The sequence below is a fragment of the Monodelphis domestica genome, chromosome 2 (genome assembly GCF_027887165.1).
Source record: "Monodelphis domestica isolate mMonDom1 chromosome 2, mMonDom1.pri, whole genome shotgun sequence".
NCBI classification, from domain to species: Eukaryota; Metazoa; Chordata; class Mammalia; order Didelphimorphia; family Didelphidae; genus Monodelphis; species Monodelphis domestica.
In genome coordinates, this window is record NC_077228.1 from 351,402,472 (window position 1) to 351,428,542 (window position 26,071).

General features: G+C 33.3%; 1 protein-coding gene across 6 annotated transcripts in view; it reads right to left on the reverse strand.

Moving 5' to 3' along the window:
* EPHA7 (EPH receptor A7) overlaps window positions 1-26,071 on the reverse strand; it is a 214,466-nt gene that overhangs the window by 24,144 nt on the left and 164,251 nt on the right. For 3 of the 6 annotated variants that reach the window (XM_016431189.2, XM_016431188.2, XM_016431191.2), the window contains exons 6-9: window positions 14,470-14,594; window positions 10,978-11,161; window positions 3,286-3,394; window positions 2,491-2,546 (exon numbers count right to left, since the gene is read on the reverse strand). In XM_016431189.2, the coding sequence (XP_016286675.1) occupies window positions 2,491-2,546; window positions 3,286-3,394; window positions 10,978-11,161; window positions 14,470-14,594 (474 nt within the window). The remainder of the gene's footprint in view (window positions 1-2,490; window positions 2,547-3,285; window positions 3,395-10,977; window positions 11,162-14,469; window positions 14,595-26,071) is intronic. The other 3 variants (XM_056818602.1, XM_016431190.2, XM_056818603.1) reach the window with 1 other exon arrangement.

Sequence of the window (26,071 nt, forward strand, 5' to 3'; positions counted from 1 at the left end):
AAAGACACCAGTTGTAAATAGCTGGTGACCTAAATGATGTATTTTACCCCACTATGGATACACTTCTCAGAGTACATTCAATGCCAGAATTTCCATCCAGTGATCCTGAACAAGGATTCACTAAAAGGAGTGATTTACAAATATTCCAAGCCATCAATAATATTGTATGCTCACTGCTCTGGCTGATTTTTTCTGATTATTGGATTGGGGAATAACTGGATATTATGAAACAAGTAAGACAGAAATATCTGACACAATCTCTCAGTATTATGGCTAGTTTCTTGGTCTCAGCTATAAGTATGGGTCTTTCCAAACTGATTTCCATTTCCAAAGAAAGTTAAACCTTTGAAAACCAGCATCATTAACATTTTATGCTGTCAATGAAAACTGTTACTGTATGGCAATTTCATTTTACCTATGTTTGAAGGAAATAAACATAATTGGTTTTTCCTAGTCCAAAACTGAATGTCAAATATAAAATAAATGAATGGCATTAAAATATTAAAACGGGGCGATGACAACTCAGCATATGGTATTTAAGCAATTGTTAAAATTCCAACTTTATCTCAGTTTTAAAATGCAATATTACAAGGAAACAAATTGAAAAGCAATGTGTAACTGATACCTTATAACTGCTTTCCTAAGTACTAGGGAAAATGTTTGTTGCTGAGAAGTGAGGCAAACTTCATTCTATTTTTTTAAATTTTATTTTTTATTACCTCATTCTATTTTTGTGATACTAATCATCACATATCAAATATGAAAGGGACCTGTATTATCATGCTTTCCCCCCATCAACAATATAAAATGTGTGACATATAAAAACTGAGATTTAAAAATTTTTGATTCTTTCTTTAATGTCTAGGATAGTCCTAGCCATGGTCCTGCCAAGTACAGAAGGTAGGGAGAAAAGCCTTATTTTGACTTTCCTATATAAAGAAGACTGAAATAACAAGAGTTTAACTATAAGAAAAGTCATAGAGTTGGCTTGAGGATCAGATTCTACTTGGGAGTGGCTGACCTGAAAATTAAACCAGCAAAACCCTTAAGTAACTTCTGTGTCCCAGATCCTGGGGGGTGAGGGGTTGGGCAGGGGCTATACAATTATAAAGAATGAAGTGACACCTTCTGTATCCATTATACAGCAGTCACAACTCTCACCAGAGTTCAATGACTACAGAGTTGATTTCCAGTCTTTAAGTGATGTAATACCCCTTTCTCTCTAAAGAAAGGGAACACCAAACTACATAGGGAGTAATGGGGCTGACAAATTAAAAAAAAAAATCACACATTTAAAGGGATTAGACTAACACAATCAAAATTTTGGTCTCTTCAGTCAAGCATTTTAAATGTTTCAGAAATCGTTATTTCCTTGATTCAAATAGTAGATGCTATATTTTGTTCTCATTTGTTGTTAGTGACTTGAAGAAATTAACATGGCATAATCTTATTAAATATTTTCATACCACTTAAAACCCAATATTTAAAATAAAAAGCAATGAGAGATGTCATTTTATGCCACTTCTGTGCGATCTGCCTTTTTGCCAGTATCACCAGCCATGCATTACAAAACAAAAGTAAAACTAGTAAGGGCAAAGAGTGGAATGGTATAGCTGCTATCTGACCTTTCATAAAAAATTAAAATTATTAAAAAACTGAAGTGAATTTCATGATATGCATTATTGGCATAGATTTCTTTTTCTCTGGATACATCAATATTTGTAAGAAGTCCTATTTCCCATTGTTTCTACTGCCCAAGCTGTCCATATATCTAAAAAGTTTTAAAAGGATCTCTCTTACAAAAGCAAAATGACAAATTCTGGGCCCAAATTTAAAAGTACCCAGAACTTATTGACTTCAAGAATAGATAAATTTGATGACATGAAAAATGTTCTGATTTCATATACTGATATAGAAATATGGACTCATAATGATATCTCAAGAACACAGGATAGGAAACAATGTGATTATGTGCCTTATTTTTTCCCTGGGCTTTTTACACTAGCTATGTTTTATATAAAGTTTACAGAAGCAAGAACAGAGAGCATCCTTGACCAGCTTAGCATTATTTGTGGGGTGACATGGTGACCCCACATTTCCTAGTCAGGAGCTTGCCTGAGGAAAGTCACTTGGCCAGGCAGCTATCAATTATAAGATCTCATGGGGAATCATTAGGATGGTGTGACATACTTAGGCAAAACACCACAGAAGGAAAGAATGCCAAAGAAAAATAACAGCATAGCCTACAAGTGCATCCAATCATAGGAAGTGAAAAGTGTTGATTTCAGCATACGTTTTATTTGGTTTTCAATTGCAGCATGCATTTTTCATTCCAAATTTTCCCTTTAAATGCTCTTGGAGAATTCTTATAAAACTTTTAATTTAGAACCAAGTATGAGACTTTAGAAATTTTTCCATGTAATTATCACCACTAATCAAATCTCTATTATAATTTTGCTATGTATTAATAAAGAAAAGCCAAACACTTACAATGAAAGTAAAGTTCTTCATCTCCTTCTTGGTCAGCTTTGCTATAGCCACAGTGCCTAAAATACGAGACAGGAGGAAATATTTTTGTGATCTAATATGGAGATTTTATTCCTCATATCTAAATTTCAAAGTCAGTTCTTATTTGATGATTGTTTCTAATAAAATAAATTTAGTACATGTTCTTTTCTTAATCACAAGCAAACTAAAATTTTAGAACACCAAAGCCCCTTTCATATTATAAAATGTATTTAATGATAGTTAATTCCTTGAAGAAAAAAATGACTATATTACATAATACTAATCTTCAAAGCTCTGAGACTCAAACTGAATAAAAAGTCTTGTTTTAGTTTTCCAAATGAGTAATGGTTCTATGTTTTTTGACTGAAAAATACAATTGTTTTAAATTTAGCACTGAATTTAAAATTTAGCATTATTTTAAATAGAGCACATATCTAAATGCTGTTGCTCAAATAGTTTCAAGACTAGAACTGTCTTCCTAGGTACTTTGCATTGGAAATGCCAAAAAAAAAGTAATTGAAAGATCGCCAAATAGGTTGGTTTTATTGAGAAAAAAAAACCCACCACAATAAACTTCCTTTCTATAATAAAATAAAAAGAGAACTTAAGATATTCCTCTACATTCAATGCATGTCCTTTATCCTGCTATGATGAGGAACATTTTCATTTTGATTTAATAATTCTCATATATAAGAATCTAACATGTTATATAGGTTAGTCCAGCTCTGAAAAGACCAAACAAGTTAAGCTAGAAATATGTGCAACTGTGTGCTATACCTTCTTCCAATGATGAAGCCAAATACCATGAAAACCAGAATGATAGTTCCTGCCACAGCAACCACAGCTATGATAATTACAGGATTCTGTTCACTGGAGACGGCTGTGGCTGCAAAGAGATAAAAGTACCAGAGGATAACTCAAAAATATGTAGAAGCACTGGATGGGTCAGATAAATCCTTTTAAGAAAAAAATCATAGCAGTCTATTTACTTGTCTATAACACGGAGGTTCTTAACTTGGGGTGTGGGGAAATTAACTTTTCTTTTTTTCACTACTATATTTAATATTATTGATTTCTATTGTAATCTTATGTATTTTGAAATGTTATTCTGAGAAGGGGTTCATAGGTTTCAATGGAATATCAAAGGGAACTATAACATAATATTACACTACTATCAAGACACTTTAAACATATTTTATTAATTTTACAGGTAGGCAAAAAGCAGTATTAACTAGCTTTTCCATTGATTTTTGATAGTTTCTTAGATAAAGATTCTAGACTATCTTCTTGAATGAATATACATCTTTCTGAATATTACAAAGGTTAAGGGACTTGGGTTTTAAACTTTGTTCTGCTATTGGCTCACTGTGTGAAATGGAACAAGTCATTTGACCCCTCTGTGCTTTCCTTTTTTCCACTAGTACAATAGGGACAAAGAAATCAGTGATCAATTAATCAATAAGCATTTATTTACAATACATCTGGGGTTCTTTGTGAGTTATATATATGTGTGTGTGAAAAATATATACATATATCAATTTTATTCTGAAGCTTTTATGGAAACATGAGATCATTTTTAAAAACCATCACCATGAAAATAAAGCACTGTATAAGCAATAAGAACTCAAGAAATTTAAGTTGCATCATAATTCATTTAAGAGTTTGGCTGAAATTTTCTTTATATTTTAAAAATGTGCATATAAGTAAAAAAGAGAATAAATAACATTAAAGGGGAGAAGCATAGCCTATTTATGTAAGACTGTTTTCTTCCCTCCAAGCCTTCTTAAGTGTACTTTATTAGCTCTCATTTTAATTAAAATGGAAATTTACAAATGAGGGAAAAATTATAGTGGAAAGGACCTTGGAAAAGTCCAGATACCTGAATTCCAACTCTAGTTCTGTTACTAACTCACTCTGTGACCTTAGAAAAATAATTCAATCTTTTTGGGGATTAGTTTCCTTATCTATGAAATTATGAATTTAGACTAGATGGGTTCTGAAGTTATTTTTAGCTCTGTGATCATATGTCCTTTGAAAGCAAATGCAATGGAAAATCTTCAATACAAATACTTTGTATATGATGAATTTGAATTATTGTTTTATTTCTTTTCAGGATTCTAAAATACTGAATTTTCTATAATTCTGATTTCTCTTTCTCCAACTACCCCCCAATTCGATTAAGGTTGTTTTTTTTTTTAATGTTATGTGGCTTTTTGTTGTGTTCCATTGTTAGGCTAGCTTAGGTTAGTTTAGGTTAGATTCAATAAGCATTTATTTGGTGCTCACTGTGCTTCAGACGCAGTATTTTGCACTGAAGATTACAAAGGCAAAAAATAAAAGAGGAACTGAATGATTATCTTATTTTTTCTTTTTAATTTTAAATATTCAATCCTCATTGAAACAATGGGGAACAATAAACTTCATATACCCATAAGAGACACATAAAATAATAACTGATGATTACTCATCCCACTGTAACATCCAGTTTACAAGTACTTCCTTATAATTTGCAATGCCAAGAAAATGAACATGATTTTCTCTTGAAGCAATAAACATCTGCATTCTCTGATGCAAGGGAGAGTGAGTGGAAAATCCTTTACACTCTCTGGGGGGATAAGGGACTGTGTCTCCAGATAGAGTAGTACATTATATATAATATCACTATGCTTTACCACAGTGAGAAGCATAAAGCTCTGTCTACTGGCTCTTTTTTTAATTAATGTATGATTCATTTAGATGCCCCATCTCTGTGGACTGCAATGACCTAAGGTCATATATTTGCACACTGGCAACAGGTATACCCGGATTGAAAATGCATCAAATAGTAAAAATATCATCTGTACCTGGTCTAGACACAGTTTCTGAACTGAGGTCATTGCATACACTCCCTAATTCAGCACCTGCTGCTTTACTCACCCTGAGGGAGCTGAGCAGAAAAACACAACTGGCAAGCTTTAATCTCTGAATTATTACCTATTGTTTAACAACTGACCAAAGACAGCTTTCAAGTGTTTGTTGTGTTTTCCTTCTACTTCCTTATTCTGTCTTTTTCAAATAGATTTTAAGAGGAAGGAAAATGGAGGAGTTCTGTTCATGTAGGTGGAAAGATTTATACACATATGGGTTGAAATAATTTTCCACAAATCAGATTGGGTCCCATGAGTCTAATTCTCTGCTTGTCTTAGGTTCAATACCCTCATTAGCTTCAGAAACAGTCTCCAATGAGAGATCTGAACTAAGATAAATGGCAAATTGGAATTTGTGTGTCTTTGTTTATTCTTTTCTATATATAGTTAAGCCTGAGAAGTTTGGAAAAAGGTCTTTCAGCATCACTCACTTTTTTAATCAGTCATGATGTGAATTTTAATCTTTCCATATTCAACACCAGTGGCAAAAATTACAGACCATTTCATCACAGATTGATTTTGGAAAGGAAGTTTGAGATGTAGTGATACTGCCTAATTTATAAACACAACAGTTATTTTGCTATATACATTTTATAATTTTATACATCTCCCCTCGAGTGGCTGCTGAAGAGATGGTTCTGATTACATGAATATTTGGGTTAGATGTGATGTACACGTATGTTGCCTAGGTTCCCAAAGTTCAAAATATTAGAATATAAACTAAAACAACAATAAAGCTATATTGAGCGTACACAATTTTTATTTCTTTAATCATAAAGCACTTTGGGATCTTGAGAGATTAAAGAATGATTAATAAGAATACCAATTATCCATATACACTAGAGTAAATATAAAAGACATAGAATAAGTTTTATTGTTGTTCAGTCATGTTTGATTCTTTGTTACCCTATTCGGTGTTTTGGAATGTTTTGCCATTTCTTTTCTCCAGCTCATTTTACAGACGAGGAATGAGACAAATAGGGTTTAGCCACTTGCCCACAGTCACACAACTACTAAATGTCTAAGGCTAGAACTGAACTTAGGAAGATGAGTCATTCTGACCCAAGTCTAGTGCTATAGCATAGAATTAAAGGACCATAGGTTTTAAAGCTAGAAGGGACCTTAGACGTCATCTATTTTAATCTCATCATTTTATAGATGTGTAAACTGCGGTCCAGAATAGTTAAGTTACTTGTCTGAGGTCTAGTAATTGGTAGAGGAAAGAGCTAAACTCAAATCTTGTGGGTGCCCAGTTAGTATTCTTTCCATGGTAACCAGCAGTCTTTTAGGATTGTATAATCATATTAGCTACTTCTGTATTTACCTTGTCACATAAAGAATATCATTCAATGTTAGAGTTCAAAGGGCTCGACATTAGGGGTTATTTAGTTGAATCTCCCATTTTACAGATGAAGAGAGATTCAGAGAGGTGATTTGTCCAACATTAAGGTCAACGTCTCACCATTTATAGTAGAGTTAGGTTAAGAATTCAGCTTTCTTGATTTGTTATGCAATAGTCTCTATTGAAAATGCTTTGGAAATACTTCTTAAATATAAGCTTGTGATATTATCTCATTGGTTTTTCACTTGTTCCCCCAAAATCTATTTAAGCTCTCCATTGACTAGTTTGTTTTTAAACATTTCTGCTTCTGCTTTAGGCAATGTTGCCTAGTTAAAAAAAAATAATAGCAAGGATGTAGGAAGAAAGAAAGACTTTCAAGGTATATACCAGCATCAGTACATATTTAACCAATTTATTTCTTCTTAGCTATTACTGTACAATGACACAGATATTCTAAAGGATTAACCTGAAGTTTTAAAATATACAGAATTACTTAAAAACCATGAATTTTCAAATATGCTGTCTACTGAATTTATTACAGCAGAGAAAACAGAAATTTTAGCAAGTTTTCAACATCAATGGTAAAACCAAAAATAACTTCCAAAGAGCACTGAGTTAACTCAAAGTTCAATTAAATAGACCTCATATCTGCTTATCTTAGTCTCAAAACAAATAAATTTAAGAGTTATTTTAATTGTAAGCAAAGCAACAAATATTGCTAATGCAAGCAAAGGTGTTATTCTAAGAAGTGGTTTAAATACCCCCAAAGATTAGACAATGTGAGAGAGTAGTTGCAAACATAGAATACATAAGAAAGAACTGTAGTCTTTCCTTGTTAAAAAGTGAGCAGCTGCATGTTGAAATTCTGGGCTTTGAAGATTTGAAAGAGCTGAGCCAGCATGAGTGGGGGAAGTTAGATTGTAGTAACCTTTTTATTTTTACCAAGAGTCACACAAACCTATTTTCAAAATATTTTAATAGCTGTTTTAGTATCCAAAAATATCAACTCTCCTTTTATTTTAATTTTTATTATTACAATAAAGAAACAATGATATCCCCCTCCACCTGCAACGAAATAGTCAGATCTGGACCTTCAGCTTCAATTGTCTGCTTCATTGTATGTCAAATTCTCATATTTGCTAAGTCTACATTACTCTCTCTCTATATATATATGGTATATATATATATATGATATGTTTACATATTAAAACATTTTTCTGTTGTCTAGCAACAACAATATTTTATTTATAACAATAAAAGGCTGAGGAGACTGTTACTGCTTGACCATTCTTAGTGAACAATGTGGTTAGAAAAATCAGAAAATTAAGACTGGTGGTAGTAATTTGAAGCAGATATGCTGCTTCAAATTCTAGAAAGTTCTACAAAAATACAATATGTGAAATAAAAATATGAACAAAATAAAAAAATATATTGCTCTTAATTATTTTTAAACCTTTGTGTTTCACAAAAATCTTACTCAAGATTCACACATTATTTTTTAGAGTACTGAGAGGATCAATAAATATTTTAACATACAAAAGCCTAAACAGCTTCTGTAGCAACATGTGCAAAGGGACATTTTCTGTGATTTGTTGATACAGTGAACTCAAATATATTTCTATAGAAAGAGAAAGCATATGATTTTGTCCTCCTTTGTAAAGGTAGGGAAGCCACCAATGAAGGCTATAACAATTTAATCAGGTAGCTTAGACTCAACAGAGGCATCTCTCTCAATAATAAATGAATAATTAAACCGTGAACTTTAGCCCCAGCTCAATTCATAAAATAGAGGGGAAATAAGCCAAGTAGACAACAGTTCCCTCAACTTTCTGCCTCCTCCAATCCACAGCACCACATACATTCCCTTATTCTTAATTTCTAGGCAAATTAGTCATCCTTCCTCAATCCCCATTGATTCGATAAATTATTATGACTGGGTCAGTTTTGATCTCTCCTTATCATATAGCAACCATAGACTATTTAGTAGAAGGTCTAATTAATTTCCCCAATGTTTTTTTTTGTTTTTTAATGAACAACAACAACAACAACAACAACAAAAAAAAGCCTGGTTATTTTTCACTAGTTGGTTTCAAAATAACCAGTGCATTAATTCTTTCAAAAGAACCAAATTCTACTTTTGGGTTTTTTTTTTTGAGTTTTCTAAGTTTTAATAAAAAATGGACTGAAGTTCATTCTTAGTGCTACTCTTCCTGTGCTAGTATAACATAAATTTCAATTCACTTCCTTGGTCTTTACCTTCCTTAACTTCAAATGGAATTTTCCTTTTTTTTTTATCTCTAAGGCCCCTTTATTGTTTTAAATCTTTGCAACTAGTACAAGTCATCTAATATGTCTAAATAAAATTGCTAATTGATAAAAAAAGATTTAAATCCACTTAACTTTTTAACTGTTGCAATTTGAGGTCAAGATTAGGATTGTGATGTGAAGATATCTAATCACCAGTCTACAGAGTATCAAGAATGTATCACTATATGCGTACTATCTATATTTTATGTTTCAGAATTTAAATCCATGAGGGTGAGAGGAGACAGAAGGCTTCAGTGAAAAGGCTAGAGTCAACTAAAGTACTTAATGGGGTCTATTTCTCCCTTTACTCTCAACTGTAGTGGACACTGGATTTAACAATGACTCATGCACATGTTCAGGATATCAACTACACCCTGAGTGGCAAGTCTGATCAGAGTTTCTAATAATGTCTTCAGACAAGGATAAGACATTACATGAGATAGTCCTTGTTCAGGGGATCAGAGGTCCTATTTGAAAACAAGGGTTCTAGTTGTAGCTATAGAATTATGCTCTGGGGTTCAAACTAAGTCAGCCAGCCTTTGTATCCCAGATTCTTTGTACCATTAACCTATGGATGACATCTTAACGAATCAATGCTCCACACAGCAGCCAAATTGATATTCTTAAAGCATAAATTTGACATAGCAGTTCCCTGATACAGAAAGCCTCGTCCATACTACCTTTTTTTCTTTCTTTCTAAAACCATTACCTTCTATCAGCTGGGGCTAAGTGACTTACCCAGGGTCACAGGACACATTTCTGAAGCCAGATTTGAACCCAAATCCTCTCAACTGCAGGCCTGGCACTTTATCCACTGTGGTATCTAGCTGCCCTCATATTACTTAAAATATTAAATTGAAAAGTCTCAGCATGTTATTTTTAACCCTCCATAATCTATCTCCAAACTATTTTTCAGTTCTTTGGAGAGCAAGATATTTTGTATTTATATAAATGAACTAAATAAATGACCAAAGAAACTCTGACACTTTCTTGGAAGCAACTGTTTTACATGATACTTCTCCCTGGTCCTTGATTGCTCTGTTTAAACTCATTTAGAAGTTCTGACCATGCCAACTTCAGACATAATGACTCTTCAATTTTGCATTAGTCTCACTGACATTTGTTTCCATTCTAGCAATACTTAACTCTTAGTGTTCCCTAAATCTAAAGGGTTAAAGAATCAAGAAAACACAAATCTTTTCCGACAACTAGCAAAATAAGAATTATACAGACACACACACACACACACACACACACATATATGTATAACTTGCATACAGACTAGGAAATACATGTCTCATAAAAACCAAAGGTATATTATATGTGAAAAGAAAGAATTCATCAAAAATTTTCCAGAATGTTTTTGATGCTCTGGGGATCAGGAACCATTCATCTGGCAGTTTATTAGGTGCTACAAATTTAATATCATGTGTTCTATGCTTTGAATTCTTCAGAATAAAGCCTCTACATATATCAAGGCAGTGAACTCTTTGGTTAGGAGAAACTTTATCATCTTTCTTTCCAAACTCATTTAAAAATTCTTCAATTATTCTGACTTTTGGGATTCAGAATTTAACTTTTTGATTTCCACTTTTCCAAGAAAGGGACAAGGATGTAATTATTTTATTCTTAAACTATTTTACATATCTCCTGAAAAGATACTACTGTTATTTTAAAACAGGTATGATTTATTATACAAAACTAAAAACATATATTTGCCATATAAATGTACATAATCTACTCTTGGAGTAGTGTCAACAATAGAATTGAAGTTTTACCTTCACTTTTATTTCACAAAGACTACATATAAAAATGTAGAAATGACAATTGATTCAGATTCTTACTACACATTAATCTTTGAAGATTGCATCAGATTTAAAGAGGGTCAGAATCCAAAGCATTGATGGTAATTACCTTCAAACATTTTACCTGTAGCTTCCTCTAGTGTAGCAACATCAAGCCTGGGACTATAATTTCCATAACCAGCAGCAGTGAAAGCACGAATCTGGAAAACATATACTGTTCCTGGTTTCAGGTTATTAATGGAGGCTGAAGTGGACTTGGTTTTTACTGTCGAGTAGGTCCTCTCTCTTTGATCCTAGAAACAATATTTACAGGGCATATTTAATTATTGTTGCAACCAGGCAATGTGACAACCAATTCTTGCCCATTTATTTCAATTTGCCGTATTGTTCTCATAAAGACTACACTGCACCCTGTGGAGTGTTACACACTGCTGTTTCACCGAGGTGTTCCTAAGTTGATATAAAATGTAAATGGCAAGCACATGTCTTTAGTCATAAAATTCCAGAGAGAAAATGAACACTTTCATTACAATTATAAAGCCAAATCCAATCATGATATTTTTTTTTTGAGGAGGTGTACTTTGATGAGAGAATGTTTAGCTACAAATAGACTCAATTTTTTTTTTGTGTGTGTGTGAGTTAAAATAAGAAAGAATGGCTCTCAGTAGAGAACTGTAAATGTATAATAGAGTTAAAAAAATTTCCCCTTCAATGTTAATAAAATAAAATTGATTATGTTTTCCTCTGAGAATGAAAAAAATATTTGGGGAATCTTCCTCACTGATTTGCTTTTATAAGTTTCAAGAAACAATTTCATGTATGCTTTTGGATATGCTTTGGAACAAAAATTGATCACAAATTATAAAAAGTAATCATTCATAAGTCCTTTCAAAAAAAGCAAATAAGTAAAAAAAGAAATAAAAACCATCTGCATTTATCTTTCTTTTAGTTGTGTAGCTATATCTTGATTAATGTGAAAAATGAATGCCCTGAAATAGCAAACTCATTCAAATTTACACTATATATTTCCTTTAGGCTGGAACTAACTACCATATTTTACATAAAGTAAGTATAATTTTTGAAGGAGTGCAATTTAAAATATACCTGATCATAACAGAGGGTTCATTATTTGTACTAATTGAGGTATAGCCATACTTAAGGGAGAAAATGTTCCATAAAATCCATTTTAATTACTTATTCAAACATTTTTATGAACCTGGGTCCCTCTATCTCATCTAGGCTACAAGTGTAATAGCCATTCATGCTCTTGACCTCATTTGTGATCAGTATGGAAGTTTTGAGCTGCTCTATTACCAACCTGGGCTGGGCTTTACCAATCCTTCAGTGGCAGTCCCAACTGGTATTAGACATATTATAAACACATCTTATTGGCTACAACTCAGATTTCCCCGAATATAGTGATCCATTAGCCTCAGCCACTATGGTAGAAGAGTTTATGGGCATTTGCAACCATTTGTGGAAAAAGTCCACTTTTATTTATCACTTTCCATATGTTTGTCTTACTTATTTTTAAAAATGTGGCAAATATCACTTAAAGTGTGTCAACAATATCTAAATATTTTACCTATCTCCATGAATAAATCTATATTTTGGTAAAATAGGTCAAAGGTTATACTTAGCTGAACAGGTGTAAATTAATCTGTTTGACAGCAAAACAGCTAGTTCTTGAGTGAAATTCTGTCAAACAATTTACTTACCATTATATATATTTAACTGATTAAATAATTAAGGTACTGTGTATTTCAGAATGGGTTTATCATAATCATCTATGAAATTAAAGATATTTATAAACTTAAATATGTATACCTCGAATTAAAAGAATGGGAAGATACATTATGCTAGATGCTAAAACTGTAAGTTTATGGTGCTCGCATACAATGTTATTTTTTCCAAGTAGAAAAATACACATTAAATTCACTTTGTCTTGTTACTTTGGATAACTATTAGAGCTAATTGCAAATAAAAAGAAAAACACTAAAAGAATCTTTAGCTAATTCTATGAGGTCACACTGCTTTTGCTATCAGTAAGGGGGATATTGAAAAGGGAATTTTTGTCAGTTGAAACACAAAGTAACATGTAAATGTCAAAATAAACACTTAAAAGTTAGTTTAAAAAGATCTCAGTCTAAATTCTATAAGAAATAGATGGTACAATAAATTCTACAATAGTTGATGGTAGAAATAAACTGTTTTGCTTACTGAAATAACTTGCTTATTTATGAAAATAGTTCTTTTTTTTTTAAGTATCCCTCATTCCATTTCTCTTTTAAATACAAACTAGCTATTTGGGTTTACTGAGCAACTGATAACCTATGAAAGGTGAACAGCTTTCAAAGTAAAAAATATTGTAGGTTCCTTAAAATTTGTCACTTATAAATAAGTATGCAGTATTAAATTTTTTTCAAATAAAATAGGTTTAATTTAATTCTATAAATATTAACTTTTAAAAATGAAATTTTCTAATAAAAATATAGATGGGACCCATTTTAAAATGTGAATGAATGGAAATTGTTCAATTGTTATACCACGTTTTAATAACTAGAAATATATGATTACTGTTATTCACATAAATAATGCTAATTAGATTAAATATATTATATTTATAACACTCAATCATTTACCTAGAATAAAATATTACTAGGCTATATGAAAATGTGTATCTGTGTCAAATTTGAGATATGCAACAATTCTGAATTAAGAAAAAAATGAAGCATTATTACTAACCAATAATTTTGGATTATTTACTTGTGTTTTTTATATTTATTTTTATAAATTTTACCTACATATTTATAAATATAAATATTACATATTCAAATTTACTTTTTTTAAAATCAAAGAAAGTGCTTTAATATTAATGCAATGATTTTTGAAACTTTTGAAATTGTTTTCCTGTTATTTGATAAGTACTACATACTACTTGTGAATGGACTGGCAATTTCTCATTAGCTTTATTGTAAAAGCATAACATGGGAATACCTTCATATATTATCAAAGTTCAGCCATAATTAGTATAGGAAAACTGTAGCTTTTCAGTTCTAATAATAATATAAAACTTTTTGTTGAAAAGCTTTTAAGTCAGTGAAAGGAACTGGAAAAACATTTTGCATTTTCCAACTCTGTTTTTGTTTGTTTTTAAAAAGAGAGGTAGTATTTTATTTTATTTCAGCATTACAGCACAATCCAATATTTCAGAGTTAAGGACCCAAGTAATATCATGAAAAGAACAACAAAAATTAAGAGAGGAGAAGGTTGGGCTAAAATTTCCATGTTACAAAAACATGCTGAATCTAATTCTTTTAATAATATTAAAACTGACTAGAAAAGTATGCTATCAAGTGGATTATTTTCATTTGTGTAATATACAAATATAACACAGAAATTATAATTATAATAATTAACCAGAGAATCTGGGAGATGGTTATTAAAAATGGGTAAAATTAACTATGAATTTTGAAGTGGCTCCAAATAGATGGCTGACAGATAATAGTTGGTATAATTACCAACTTTTGTCTCTGATAGAGTCGGCTGACATGATGTGCACAGCACACCGCTGTACATTTTAGCTGCTCTTAGCACTTACTTTCTCGTAATACTTGATTTCATATTCAGTGATGACTCCATTGGGATGTTCTGGCTCCTGCCAGGAAAGCTCGACGCTTCGCTGCAGCACTCTCTCCTTCATTACTCCACTAACTTGCGAGGGAGCTGTTTGGACAAGATGTGTCAATAAACAATGAGAAAATTCACTGGATGCTTCAAATCAAATGTCACAACTGATCAGTCCCATGCTGTGCCAGTTTCATTAAGGTAAAAGAAAGCACCTTTTCATAGCTCACAATTCAAAAGCTAATGAATATTCAAACAGGACCTTATTACTGTTCATAAACCTTAATAGAAATTTAAATTAAAGTGCAAACAGCAGAAGATAGCATTGTTCAAGTTAGTGAAAAACTGGAAGTGATGGGGATGAGAATGACAATTAAGCAAATGAATGCTAATTAAGGCCAGAAAATGATTTCAGATTAATCTCTTGTGATAAATTAAAAGTACAAATATTTATTGCACATGCTACTGAAATGAACTTTTAAAAAGCAAAAATTAGGGTCATGCTAGAGAATTCTTGCAAGCAGTTATGTTTAATTTCCAATCCAGAAAATGACCCATCGTTTATTAATGTTTCTCTTGCAGCATTGTTTAGAGAATCCCAAAGAACTAGAATTGTTATTGCAGACAATTATGGCTTCATCCAAGGCACAGTCAGATCTTTTGCAGGAAGGTAAAGTTGGGAAAGGGTAGGCATAGACTCTTGCACTGATGCAACTTTGGACTTGCTTCAATGAGGCTTCTTGCTTTGGCAATGGCAGAACAAAACCACAAGCTTCCTTTCTCCCTCTCCTTAGATAAAAGAATGCTTAGAGTATTTTCATTCTAATTAGTAGCATATTCTTCTTTTGGTAGCTAAGACTCTGGAATATAGCAAACTAATTTGTTCTGTCTAATTTGCTGAGAGATGATTAACTAGTTGTCTTCTCTGTCTAAATGAGAGACCGAAGTACCCTGGCTGAATTTCCGTGGGGTCATTATGTTTCATGTATCACGTACTATCTCATTCTGTAGAATATTTTCAGGCTGTTAATTTAATTTTCAGATGTCCAAAATCATTAACGTTCCTGCTGACAGAGAAACAGTTAGACATAGCGAAAGCTATCTAAGATTGCTCTCCATGTTTATCCCTTTGGCTTTATTTTGTTTCTTTAGTGATAGCCTATTTTGGTACCTAGAAAGCATAGTTTTCTGCTTCCTTCTGGTCTTGGCTATCTTGAGGGAGTAACAGGCAAGATATATGACTCCCATTTCCCCTCAGACTACATTTAACAATAGCATAACTAGGGCAGATTAAGTGGGGCAACTTTCCCTGAAGGGGATGCTGAGATTCAGCTACTCAGTAAACTATGGACTGTCTGGAGGAGTTTCAAGAGAGTTGCTAATAAAGCAAAATGCTTAATACTGAACTTTATTTTCCTGTTAGATTTTAAAATTGAATCTATTCCTAAAGAGAAAAACTTGGCTCCAAGACATAATAAAATATTTGTACTCAAGGCATACTGTCCTTTGCAGGAGATACAGGCATCATCACTGTGCCTATTGGGATTCATATTCTCTTTCTTCCTTAGGAAGCTGAAAAAGCAACCTTGTGTTACTATGCAAGTTATAAAATAGAGGACACATGGGGAGTGGGGGTAAAAGACTAACTGGAAGTAATAATATAAGGTTCAAATCCTCACATTTCCAACTATAAATTGTATGGTACTGAGCCACATCACAACCTCTCTGAGACTCAGTTTTTCCTCCTGCAAAAGGCAAAAACACAACTGCTATCCTCTCTAAAGACAAATAGGAAAAACATTTCTTAGAAGTCTTTACAAATTAAAAACAAATAAATGTATAAAGAAGTCTAAAAAAGGATAAAGTATACAAAAATACAAAATAGGAAGGAAATATTTCTTAAACACTTACTATATAGCAGGCACCAGGTCAAATACTTTATAAATATCTCATTCAAACTTTACAGTGTCCTTAGGAATTAGGTATTATTATTATTCCTATTTTACAGTGGAGAAAACTGAGACAGACAGAAGTTAGTTGACTTGGCCAGGATCATAGAGGTAGTAAATATCTGAGGTCAGATTTGAAAATATAGCTACCTGACTCCAGACTCAACACTACATACACTGTGCCAACTACCTGTCCCAAATCATATATAAAATAATTTTTTTTTGGTGGAGGGAGAGGAAACTGAAAATAAATTTAGTATAATTTAATAAATGAACAAAGTATTAAATAATAAATGAATGGGGAAGTGGCACTATACTCATTATATGGCATGATCTCATGCATATAATATAAATACAAATGGGGGAGCAGATGGGCTGCTCAGTGGATTGATAGCTAGGCTGAGCGACGTGAGATCCTAGGTTCAAATATGACCTCAGACACTTCCTAGCTGTGTGATCCTGGGCAAGTTACTTAACTCCCATTGCTTAGCCTTTATCACTCTTTTGCCTTGGAAACAATATATAGTATTGATTCTAAGGTAGAAGGTAAAGGTTTAAAAAAAAGCAACACAAATGGGAGACACAGTATGATACTGAACTACAATACAAGATTTGTGGTCAAGAATACCTGAGTTTAAATCCCAGCTTTGATGTTTAAAACATATGACCCTGGGCTAGTATTTTATCCTTTCTTTGACTCCACTTACTTTCTAAGTATTAAATGAGATTCAAATCAAAGATCATTCATGCATTTGTATATGCATAAACATAACACACACATATTTATAATTCCCCAAAATAGCCATAGATGATAAAATCAGATAATAATTATAAAATGCTTAGCGCAGCCACTGACACATAGGAAAAGCTATATAAAGGCTAACCATTAGGTATTATTAATAACTTGGGCTGCTCAAATAGTTGTTCTGTTCTATAGAATAGGAATAATTTATTAGTCTGGAAATTATCATTTTGTGATTTTTGAGGAGGAAGAGACTGTACAGGATTTTCCAATTCATGAAGAGGAGAGTAGGGGAAAGGCAGTATAGGCTATGTACCTCTATAAGTTTGACTGGGGAGCAACAGAACTATTTTGACCCATAATATTGAGGTATATCAGGCATAAGTATGATACTATAAGATTGATTACTATGTGTCACATTAAAATTTCACTCTCATTATTTTGTTCCTATTTCACATTTTCAAAGAGACATTATAACCAAAATTAGGGCCAAACAGTATCCAAGAAAGAAGAAGGAGGAATATGTAGCATTTGAAGCAAAGCACTAAGGAATTTCGAGCATGTTATTACTTGAAGAGACACATTATCACATTCTTAGGCTAACATTACCTTATCGTGTAACAATAGACAATATCATATTTCTATCGCACACTAAGGACACATCTCCAGGCAACTGTACTCCTCATTTCCTGTCTAAACAGATGCCTACTTCTTTTTTTATCCCCTGCTGATACAACATCCAGTCCCACAGCAGAGTAGGGTAGACAGGCAAAAGTAGCAGCATATGTCACATAAGGCATCATCACTTGAATGGCAGGAATTGGAATGTAACCTTTCACCTTTTAAAAAGTCCTTCAAATACAGCATTTAGCTCAAGAAAAATGTATTTTTTTTCCACTGTTTTAACACTTAGAAAAGAGAATTCTGCTGGATTTGATAAAAAACAACAACAACAACAAACCTCTAAGTCATTTGGTTTTCAAACTGGCCATTATTTTCTAGAGCAGATTGTCCAGAAAGTTCTAATGCAAATGAACCCACAACTTCTCAGCTCTGATCCAGAGATGATGTATGTGTGCAATATACCACATAAGACACATTCAGTTCGTCTTAGAAACAACACACTCACCAGCCATGTGAATATTTATGTTTGGAAGACTAGTTATCTTAAAAAGTTAATTTATATGCTTTTCAGTCTTAATTTATATGCAAAGATCAAAAACCGGTGTGGAATCTTGTCATTTAAATCAAGGTTTTTCCTTCAAGAGGAAGAAATGCCAGACATATAAATTACACACACACACACACACACACACACACACACACACACACACACACACAATCAAATCAAAAGCAACAACATTGGGCAATTGTTCATGGATAGGCTAGGTACACTTCAAGCTATTTCTAGGGGAGAGAGATATGACTTACTATTGACTAAAACAATCTCTGAGCTCGCTATGCTGTACAGGGAAAGAGTTGAAAGGAAAGAAAGAAGTGCAGCTGGAAAGAGGTGAAGAAAGAAAGGCAAGACACAAACATCTGAATGATTAATGAAAGTTCCTTGAGTCAGTAAGAGAGTTGCTCCTTCCCCAATTTGTAGGAGGATTCTTATTCCAAAAATTCTAGAGATAGCTAAAAGTAGACTTCCCCGATGAGATTTTTCTTACTGTAGAGAGCTTATGTTTTATACTGCTCCCCAGTCAAAAAGTTCCTTTACTCATGAGCATTCTATTATTTAATTTGAATAAGGCCCATGATTTCTGATCATTGTTTGCTAAAGTGCTGGCTTACTACATGACTATTTCTTCATAAAAGAAGGATTTCATGAGAAGACACTAACCTGAGGAACATAAGCTAAGTGATACTCTCTCTCTTGTAGAGTAACTAGGGAAAGTAAAGCTTATCCTGAATCCCAAAAGAATTAAAGTCATAGATTACCTAATTTGAGATATAGTTAATATTTATTCTGGACCAGAGCTATTAAACACGAAAGCTGGCCCCATTTCCAAGAGTAGGATGGACAAATTTAATTTGGAAATATTGAACAAGATGAACAAAAATACAATAGAAAATATATTATGGGAATGTGTGATTTTCTAAACATGCATCTTTATGTACACTTTATTGGCATCCCCTTTTCTTTTTGAGTTTGATACCACTATTCTATACTAATACTCTCTTGGAGACAGGAAGAAAAAGGAATGACTACTCAGTCAAGGCTATCCTGAATGTTACCTGCCCTTCCCCTTCAAGATCATCATCAATGCATCCCAGACATCCTCCATAAGGATGGAAATTTCAACCATCTTCTTTTGACTTGAAATAAGGCTTTCCAAATTCTAGATCGTATCTTGATATATCTCTGCCATATGTGGGCAAAACCAGATAACCCATACATCCAAATTATCCAACATACAAACATATACATATATGACAGATACAGAGTAGATAGAAAGTAACCTCATAAGGAAAGCAAAAGTGGCAGGGAGTGGAGCTGACAAAGACTCCTGCAGAAGAGAAGATTGAGCTGAGTCTTGAAGGAGAAAGGGGAAGCTAGTAGAAACACCTGAGGAGGGAAAGCACTCAAGGCATGGGGGAGCAGCTATTGCAAAGCACTGAGGTGGAACATCTTGTGTTAAATAACAGCAGATAGGTAATACAGTTGGAATGTAGAGGGGTGTGGAAGTGAGTAAAGTGTAAGAAGGCTGGGAAAGTAGGAAGGAGACCATTTGTGAAGAACTTTAAATACCAGAAGATTTAATATTTGATCCTAGAGATGATAGGGAGACACTCAGTAACAATATGACATTGTCAGACCTACACTTTAAGAAAATTGCTGTGATAGATTAATTGAAGAATTACTGGAGCAGGAAGACATCTGAAGTAGGAAGCTACACAAAACTTAGTTGTTACACATTTATTACATAATGTTCAGATAAGTCACACAGAACAGGTTTATTTTTTAAGAAAAACTTTAAATCCAGTTACTGAGAAATTAACTACTAATTTACTGAACATCAGATACATTTATGATAAAAACTAGGTAGAGTATAGATTCAATTGGGTTACAAATGGGAAATGAGCACATAGTGCATGTGCATCTAGATTAGAATTTACCTAGTCAAATTTTAAAATGATTTTATTTATTTTTGTTCAGTCTGGAAATAGAGAATACAACAGGGATATCAAAATTAACACCTTCACTATTTGGACTTCTTAGTTTCTGTAGCATGCTAATATATATATATATATATATATATATATATATATATATAATATATATATATTATATATATATACAGCTTCCTTCAAGGGCAAAAAAATTAAAGATGGCCTAATAATACAGTTAATGAAAAGTATGTATTCCACAGAATCATCTCTTTCATTATCTCTGAATAAAAATATGGGTATAGTCTATACACGATTAATTTGAAGATGATTACTGAATTCCTTAAAAACAAATCATCACATGTGATTTCTTCTGTGTGAAGAACTTTGATTTTGGAATTCCCTCCATCAATGCAAATCAGCAACAACTCTATACATTAAGATCTTAGTTCTTTAAGGACATGGAGAAGTTAAATAACTTGCCTATCTATGCTCAGCTGGCAAGTATGTATCATATGCAGATCTTAAACCTTGGTATTCTTTGCTTATCCTTTATCCACTCCCCTTGCCTGCCTCTCAATTCACTCTAGTACCCAGAAGTCTCTAAATATCTATTTATGCTATATTAAGGATAATACTTACTATCTCATGATTGATTGGCAATGAAACATATTATCTAGTGTAGGAAGATAATAGAAAAAGATGAAAGAACAGCAAAATGAAACACTCAATTATTTGGAAGTTCAACCTCAACATGATGTATTTGATCAAAATATTTTTATACAGCATTGAACTGAAGCATTTCCATATATTCAAGACAATTATTCTTTAACTTCATAATATTGTGTTTGGTATTACCCCCAAAATAAATTTTTTTGGAAAAATATTTTCTTGTGGTTTTACCTGCCTTTTTGCTTTGACTTGTTATAATTTTAATATATTTTATAAATTTATATATACAAACATACATATATATATATTTATATACATACTTTAAAACTAGAGCTGGTTACGAATTATTTCTTACTTTTTTCCAAATGAATTTTAAGATTGACTAATATTGGAGAAAGCAGTACATAATATGCAAATACTAGTAAGATATAGAGTATAGTCGAAAGAGCATCAGACTAGGAGTCAGTAGATTTATGTTTCAGTCCCATTAGTGTACCTAACTAGCTGGGTGGTATGGGTTCAAATTTGATCTCAGATATTTGTTAGGTATTTCTCCCTGGGAAAGTCAGTTGATTTCTCTCATCCTCAGACTCCTTATGTGTAAAGCTGCATCTAACTTATATAGTTAAGGTGAGGATTGGGATTTCAAATCAGGTCATTTAATTCTAGTTCAAAATTCTTTCCATTATTAAAAAAAAGTTGACTTCTAAAGCTCTTCTCTATACATGTAAGATTTTTAATGAAACAGAAACTAAGGAAACAAAGAATGGTACAGTGGACCAATGTTGATAAGCACCTCACCTAAAGCAGCTATCCTTATCTAGCTCCAGGAATATTCTTGTTAATTGATTCAATAAACATTTAAGTGCCAACTATGAGTAAGGTCCTGTGTCTTTGGGGATAATAATGCTTCTGATCTCTACCTCACAAGGTTATTATGAGATTCCAATGAGATAATATAAGGAAAGTACCTAGGAAATTTTAAAACACTATATAAATTCAAGTTATTATTATTATCATTATCATTATTAATTTCCTTACAGACCACTTATTTCCTCTTTGTCATTTCACCACTATTCTATCAGGAAAGCAGTGAATGACAGGAGACAAAATATACAATTTTAGAAAGGTTGCTGACCCCTAGGCTAGTGAGTCTAATTCATGACCTCTATCCTGGGAATGGTTATGATACCAGGGATTAAGTAGTGGCAGAGGGCAGAGAGAAAATGTCAGGGTTCTGAGAAAACAAAGACAAGAGAGGAACCGTTGGGTGGTTTCCAGACAACAGGCAGCAGCCAGAGGGTATGCAGACATTGGAGGACAAGGCAAATAGAGATCTATAAATAGGTTGGCAGGCAGGATCCTAGAATGCTGGAAAGAGAAGGAGGGCATTAGAACTGTCTGTGGCCATCAGAGGTTCATAAACACCAGGAGTTTTATGTCTGAGGCATGCGATTAACAGAGATTAAGATGAAGTAGTGAGTCAGGAACCTGGAAAAACAAACATGCCGTGGATCAAGGTCAGGCATACAAGACAGTTGAGCCATCAGAGGTGAGAGTGAAGCAGTGGTGAGAAAGGCAAGGAAATGAAACAGGGACTATGGAGAACACAGTTACCAGTAGCCAGGGTGAAGCAGTGGGTCGGGAATCTGGACAGACAGACAAGCAGACAGCAAAGTCAATACTAGGCATCAGCAAGCAGAAGACTGTGAGGTCTTGACGTTGATAATGACATCTAGACCAGCCAGGAGTTTCTTATATGCTTCTTGTTAGGACAGGAACCAATCCCAGCACAGGGAGAGCAGGTAGGTTGAATGCTCCTGGCTAGAAAGGGAGAGGGAAAGGGCAGCCATTGGAGGTAGAGCCTAACAATGACAAACCCCACTGGGGCTCAAAGTTTTTAAAAGGACCTCATCACTACAAAGTAATATAAATATTTTGAAGGACAACCAAAAACATACATTAGTATTTTTTAAGCACCTGCTACGTGTAGAACTTGGTATTAGAAGTTGTGAACAGAAACATATTGTGACAAAATCTAGTGCTTGCCCTTCTAAAATTTCCAGTTCAATAATGACAGGTGACACCAATATAAATGGTTATAATATCCAGTGTTAAATAATGTGTATTAAAACTGGTTCCAGAAAATAGGTATTAAAACATGAATCCCTTTCATCAGTACAGGTGTGAGATATGAGGGTGTGAAATGTTGCATGAATTATCAGGTGTGGTTCCTCTGATGATTAGTTTTGCTTGTTATTTTTTGTAATAAAGAAGATCTCCATGGTAGGTGGGGGCTCCCACATGCAGCAGGACATGACTCTAGTATTAAAGGCAAAAGGGCATCAATAAAGTTTTTTTAATTGTTCACTAAATATTTAAAAAATGCTTAGGTACTTTAAAAAATGGAATCTATCCTCTTGCAAGGCCAGGAATGTGAATCACTGTGTGGCATATATAAATTCTTCCTTCCTTCCAGCCTTTCTTTTCTGGCTTTCTTCTTTTCCCTCCTTTCCTCACTTCATATATTCCTGTTATTTTTTTCTCTAATATTTATTGAGCATCCTTTTTTCCCAAAAGGCTATCCTAGATTCTATAAAGAATATAAAAATTCTTCCCTAAATTTCTTCTCTTCTTAAGCCTCTCAGATGAATTACTTCTTCCATGACTCATGAGAGGGCTTTATCTTCCCCGTGTATGGAAAAATGCCATTATCCAGGCTATCCCTCTTCCCTATTATTCTACATCTCTAAAAATTTGATATCATCTCTTAATTTATCTTCCTTTCTCCAATCTTTGAAGAGGACATTACAAAGGTCAAATGTCTTATTTTACCCTTGAACCTGTGATCTGTACTTCTTCAAAAGCCTACCATGCACTTATGCTCCTTTCTCTCTAAACCCGACCCTCTATTTCACTTCACCTTCTCATTTTGCCTACCTTTTACTGCATCCCAAACTGATTCCTACACAAATGCAAAAGTCTTCCTATCCTTTTTAAAAAAAGAAAAACAATCCTCCACTTCAACCTCAAGCTATTGCCCCAATTCTCTCTTTCAAAACTCCTAGAAAAATAATTGGTCTCTAATATCTCTAATTCCTTTTTTCTCATGCCTTAACCCTTTCTTTAATAATCAACATCAATTTTACAGGCTTTGAGCCTCATCATTGAGCTGAAATTTATTTCTCAAAAATGATCAATGATATCTTAACTACTCAATCAAATAACCTTTTGCTCTGCCCTTTTATTTCTTGACCTCTGTATCTTGTGAGTACTGATCACCCTCTCCTTTAAGATATTTTCTTTTTTCCTGGGTTTTTGTGATTATTATCTATTGATTTTAGTTCTATCTTTCTGACTATTCCTTTTCAGTCTCAGTCTGACAATCTATGTGCTATCCCCTAATTATGAATGAATTGCAAGGTTTTCTCCTAGGCCCTCTTTTCTTTTTTCTCAATAGCTTTTCTTTAGTTGATCTCATCAACTCCAAGAGATTCAGTTATCATCTCTATGTAGATTACTACCAGTTTTAGCTATCCAACCTTAGTTTCTCTCTTGAAATCTTATCTCATATCATGGTCTGTGGAATACTTTCAACTGGATGTTCCACTTGCATCTCATGTACAAACAAAACTCATGATTGATCCTCCTTCAAATAAACACCTCTTTCCTTAACTTTTTTTTTTCTCTTTCAAGGGTACTATCATTCTTATAGTTAACCATGGTCTGCATCTTCAAAGTCATCCTCAACTATTTCCTCTCACCACTCATATCTAATTAGTTGTCATATCTTGTAGATTCTCTCTCCATAACACACCTTTCATCTTTCCCCTTTTTTCTCCATTCATATGGCTGACATCCTAGTTCAGGCCCCTATGGCCTATCCCCTGGACTACAGCAAAAGCTTCCTAATTGGTTTCACTGCTTTCATTCTTTTTCCTCTCCAATTCACCCTTTACACACTTGCTAAATGGATATTCCTAAAGTCCACAGCACTGCCCTGCTCAAGAAGCTCCACAGGATCCCATTACTTCTAGGATAAAACACAGACCCCCTTTGTTTAGCAATTAAAGCCTTTCATGATCTGATGTTAGACTATTTTCTAGGCTTACTGCACATATTTCTAGCACTATATATTATAGTCAAATTGACATGATTACTAGTCCCTCTTTATGACATCCAATTTTCTGTCTCTTTATTTTTAAAGGCTGATGCCATGTCTGGAATGTGTTCCATGATCACTTTTACCTCATAGAATCTCTTTCTTCCTTTAAGACTCAAATCAAGTGCCTCTTTCTAGATGAGACCTAGTTTGTTATTCCCAGTTATTATTGTCCTTTCATTGCATTATGTTTTTTCCTACATTGTACCTATTTTGCATTTACTTATCTGTATACATGTAATTCCTGAATTATTTGGTTTTATCTTTTTGTTTCCCATACCTAGCTCAATATCTGACACAGTAGGTGCTTAATAAATGATAATGGTGTGAAGAAACAGATGATCCTTACAGTCTAATCCAACGGAGTAGATAAAACACACACAAATAACAGGAAGTCAAAATAGAACTATAAGAAAGTATCTACAATAACAATGGCAATGGAAAATAGTAAAGGGAGGGTCAAGCCAAGACAAGTAATCTTCCTGCTATTGCTTTTGTCTTCAAGGTGTTGATAAATATCAAAACAACTTGACCATTATGATTAGTACCTCTATTTAAAAAAAGGTGTCTATGGGGGAAGCTGGGTGGCTCAGTGGATTGAGAGCCAGGCCTAGAGAGGGGAGGTCCTAAGTTCAAATTTGGCCTCAGACACTTCCCAGCTGTGTGACCCTGGGCAAGTCACTTAACCCCCCATTGCCTATCCCTTTCCACTCTTCTGTCTTGGAAACAATATAGAGTATTGTTTCCAAGACAGAAGGTAAGAGTTTTCTAAAATAAATAAATAAACAAACAAATAAACAAATGAATGAATAAATAAAAAATAAATGAGGTCTCTGTGACAAAAGTTTCCCAAAAGAAAGACATATAATGAAAATGCATGTATATATGTACATATGAATGGAATACATACATACCAGTTCCAGGAATAGATTCTGTCAAA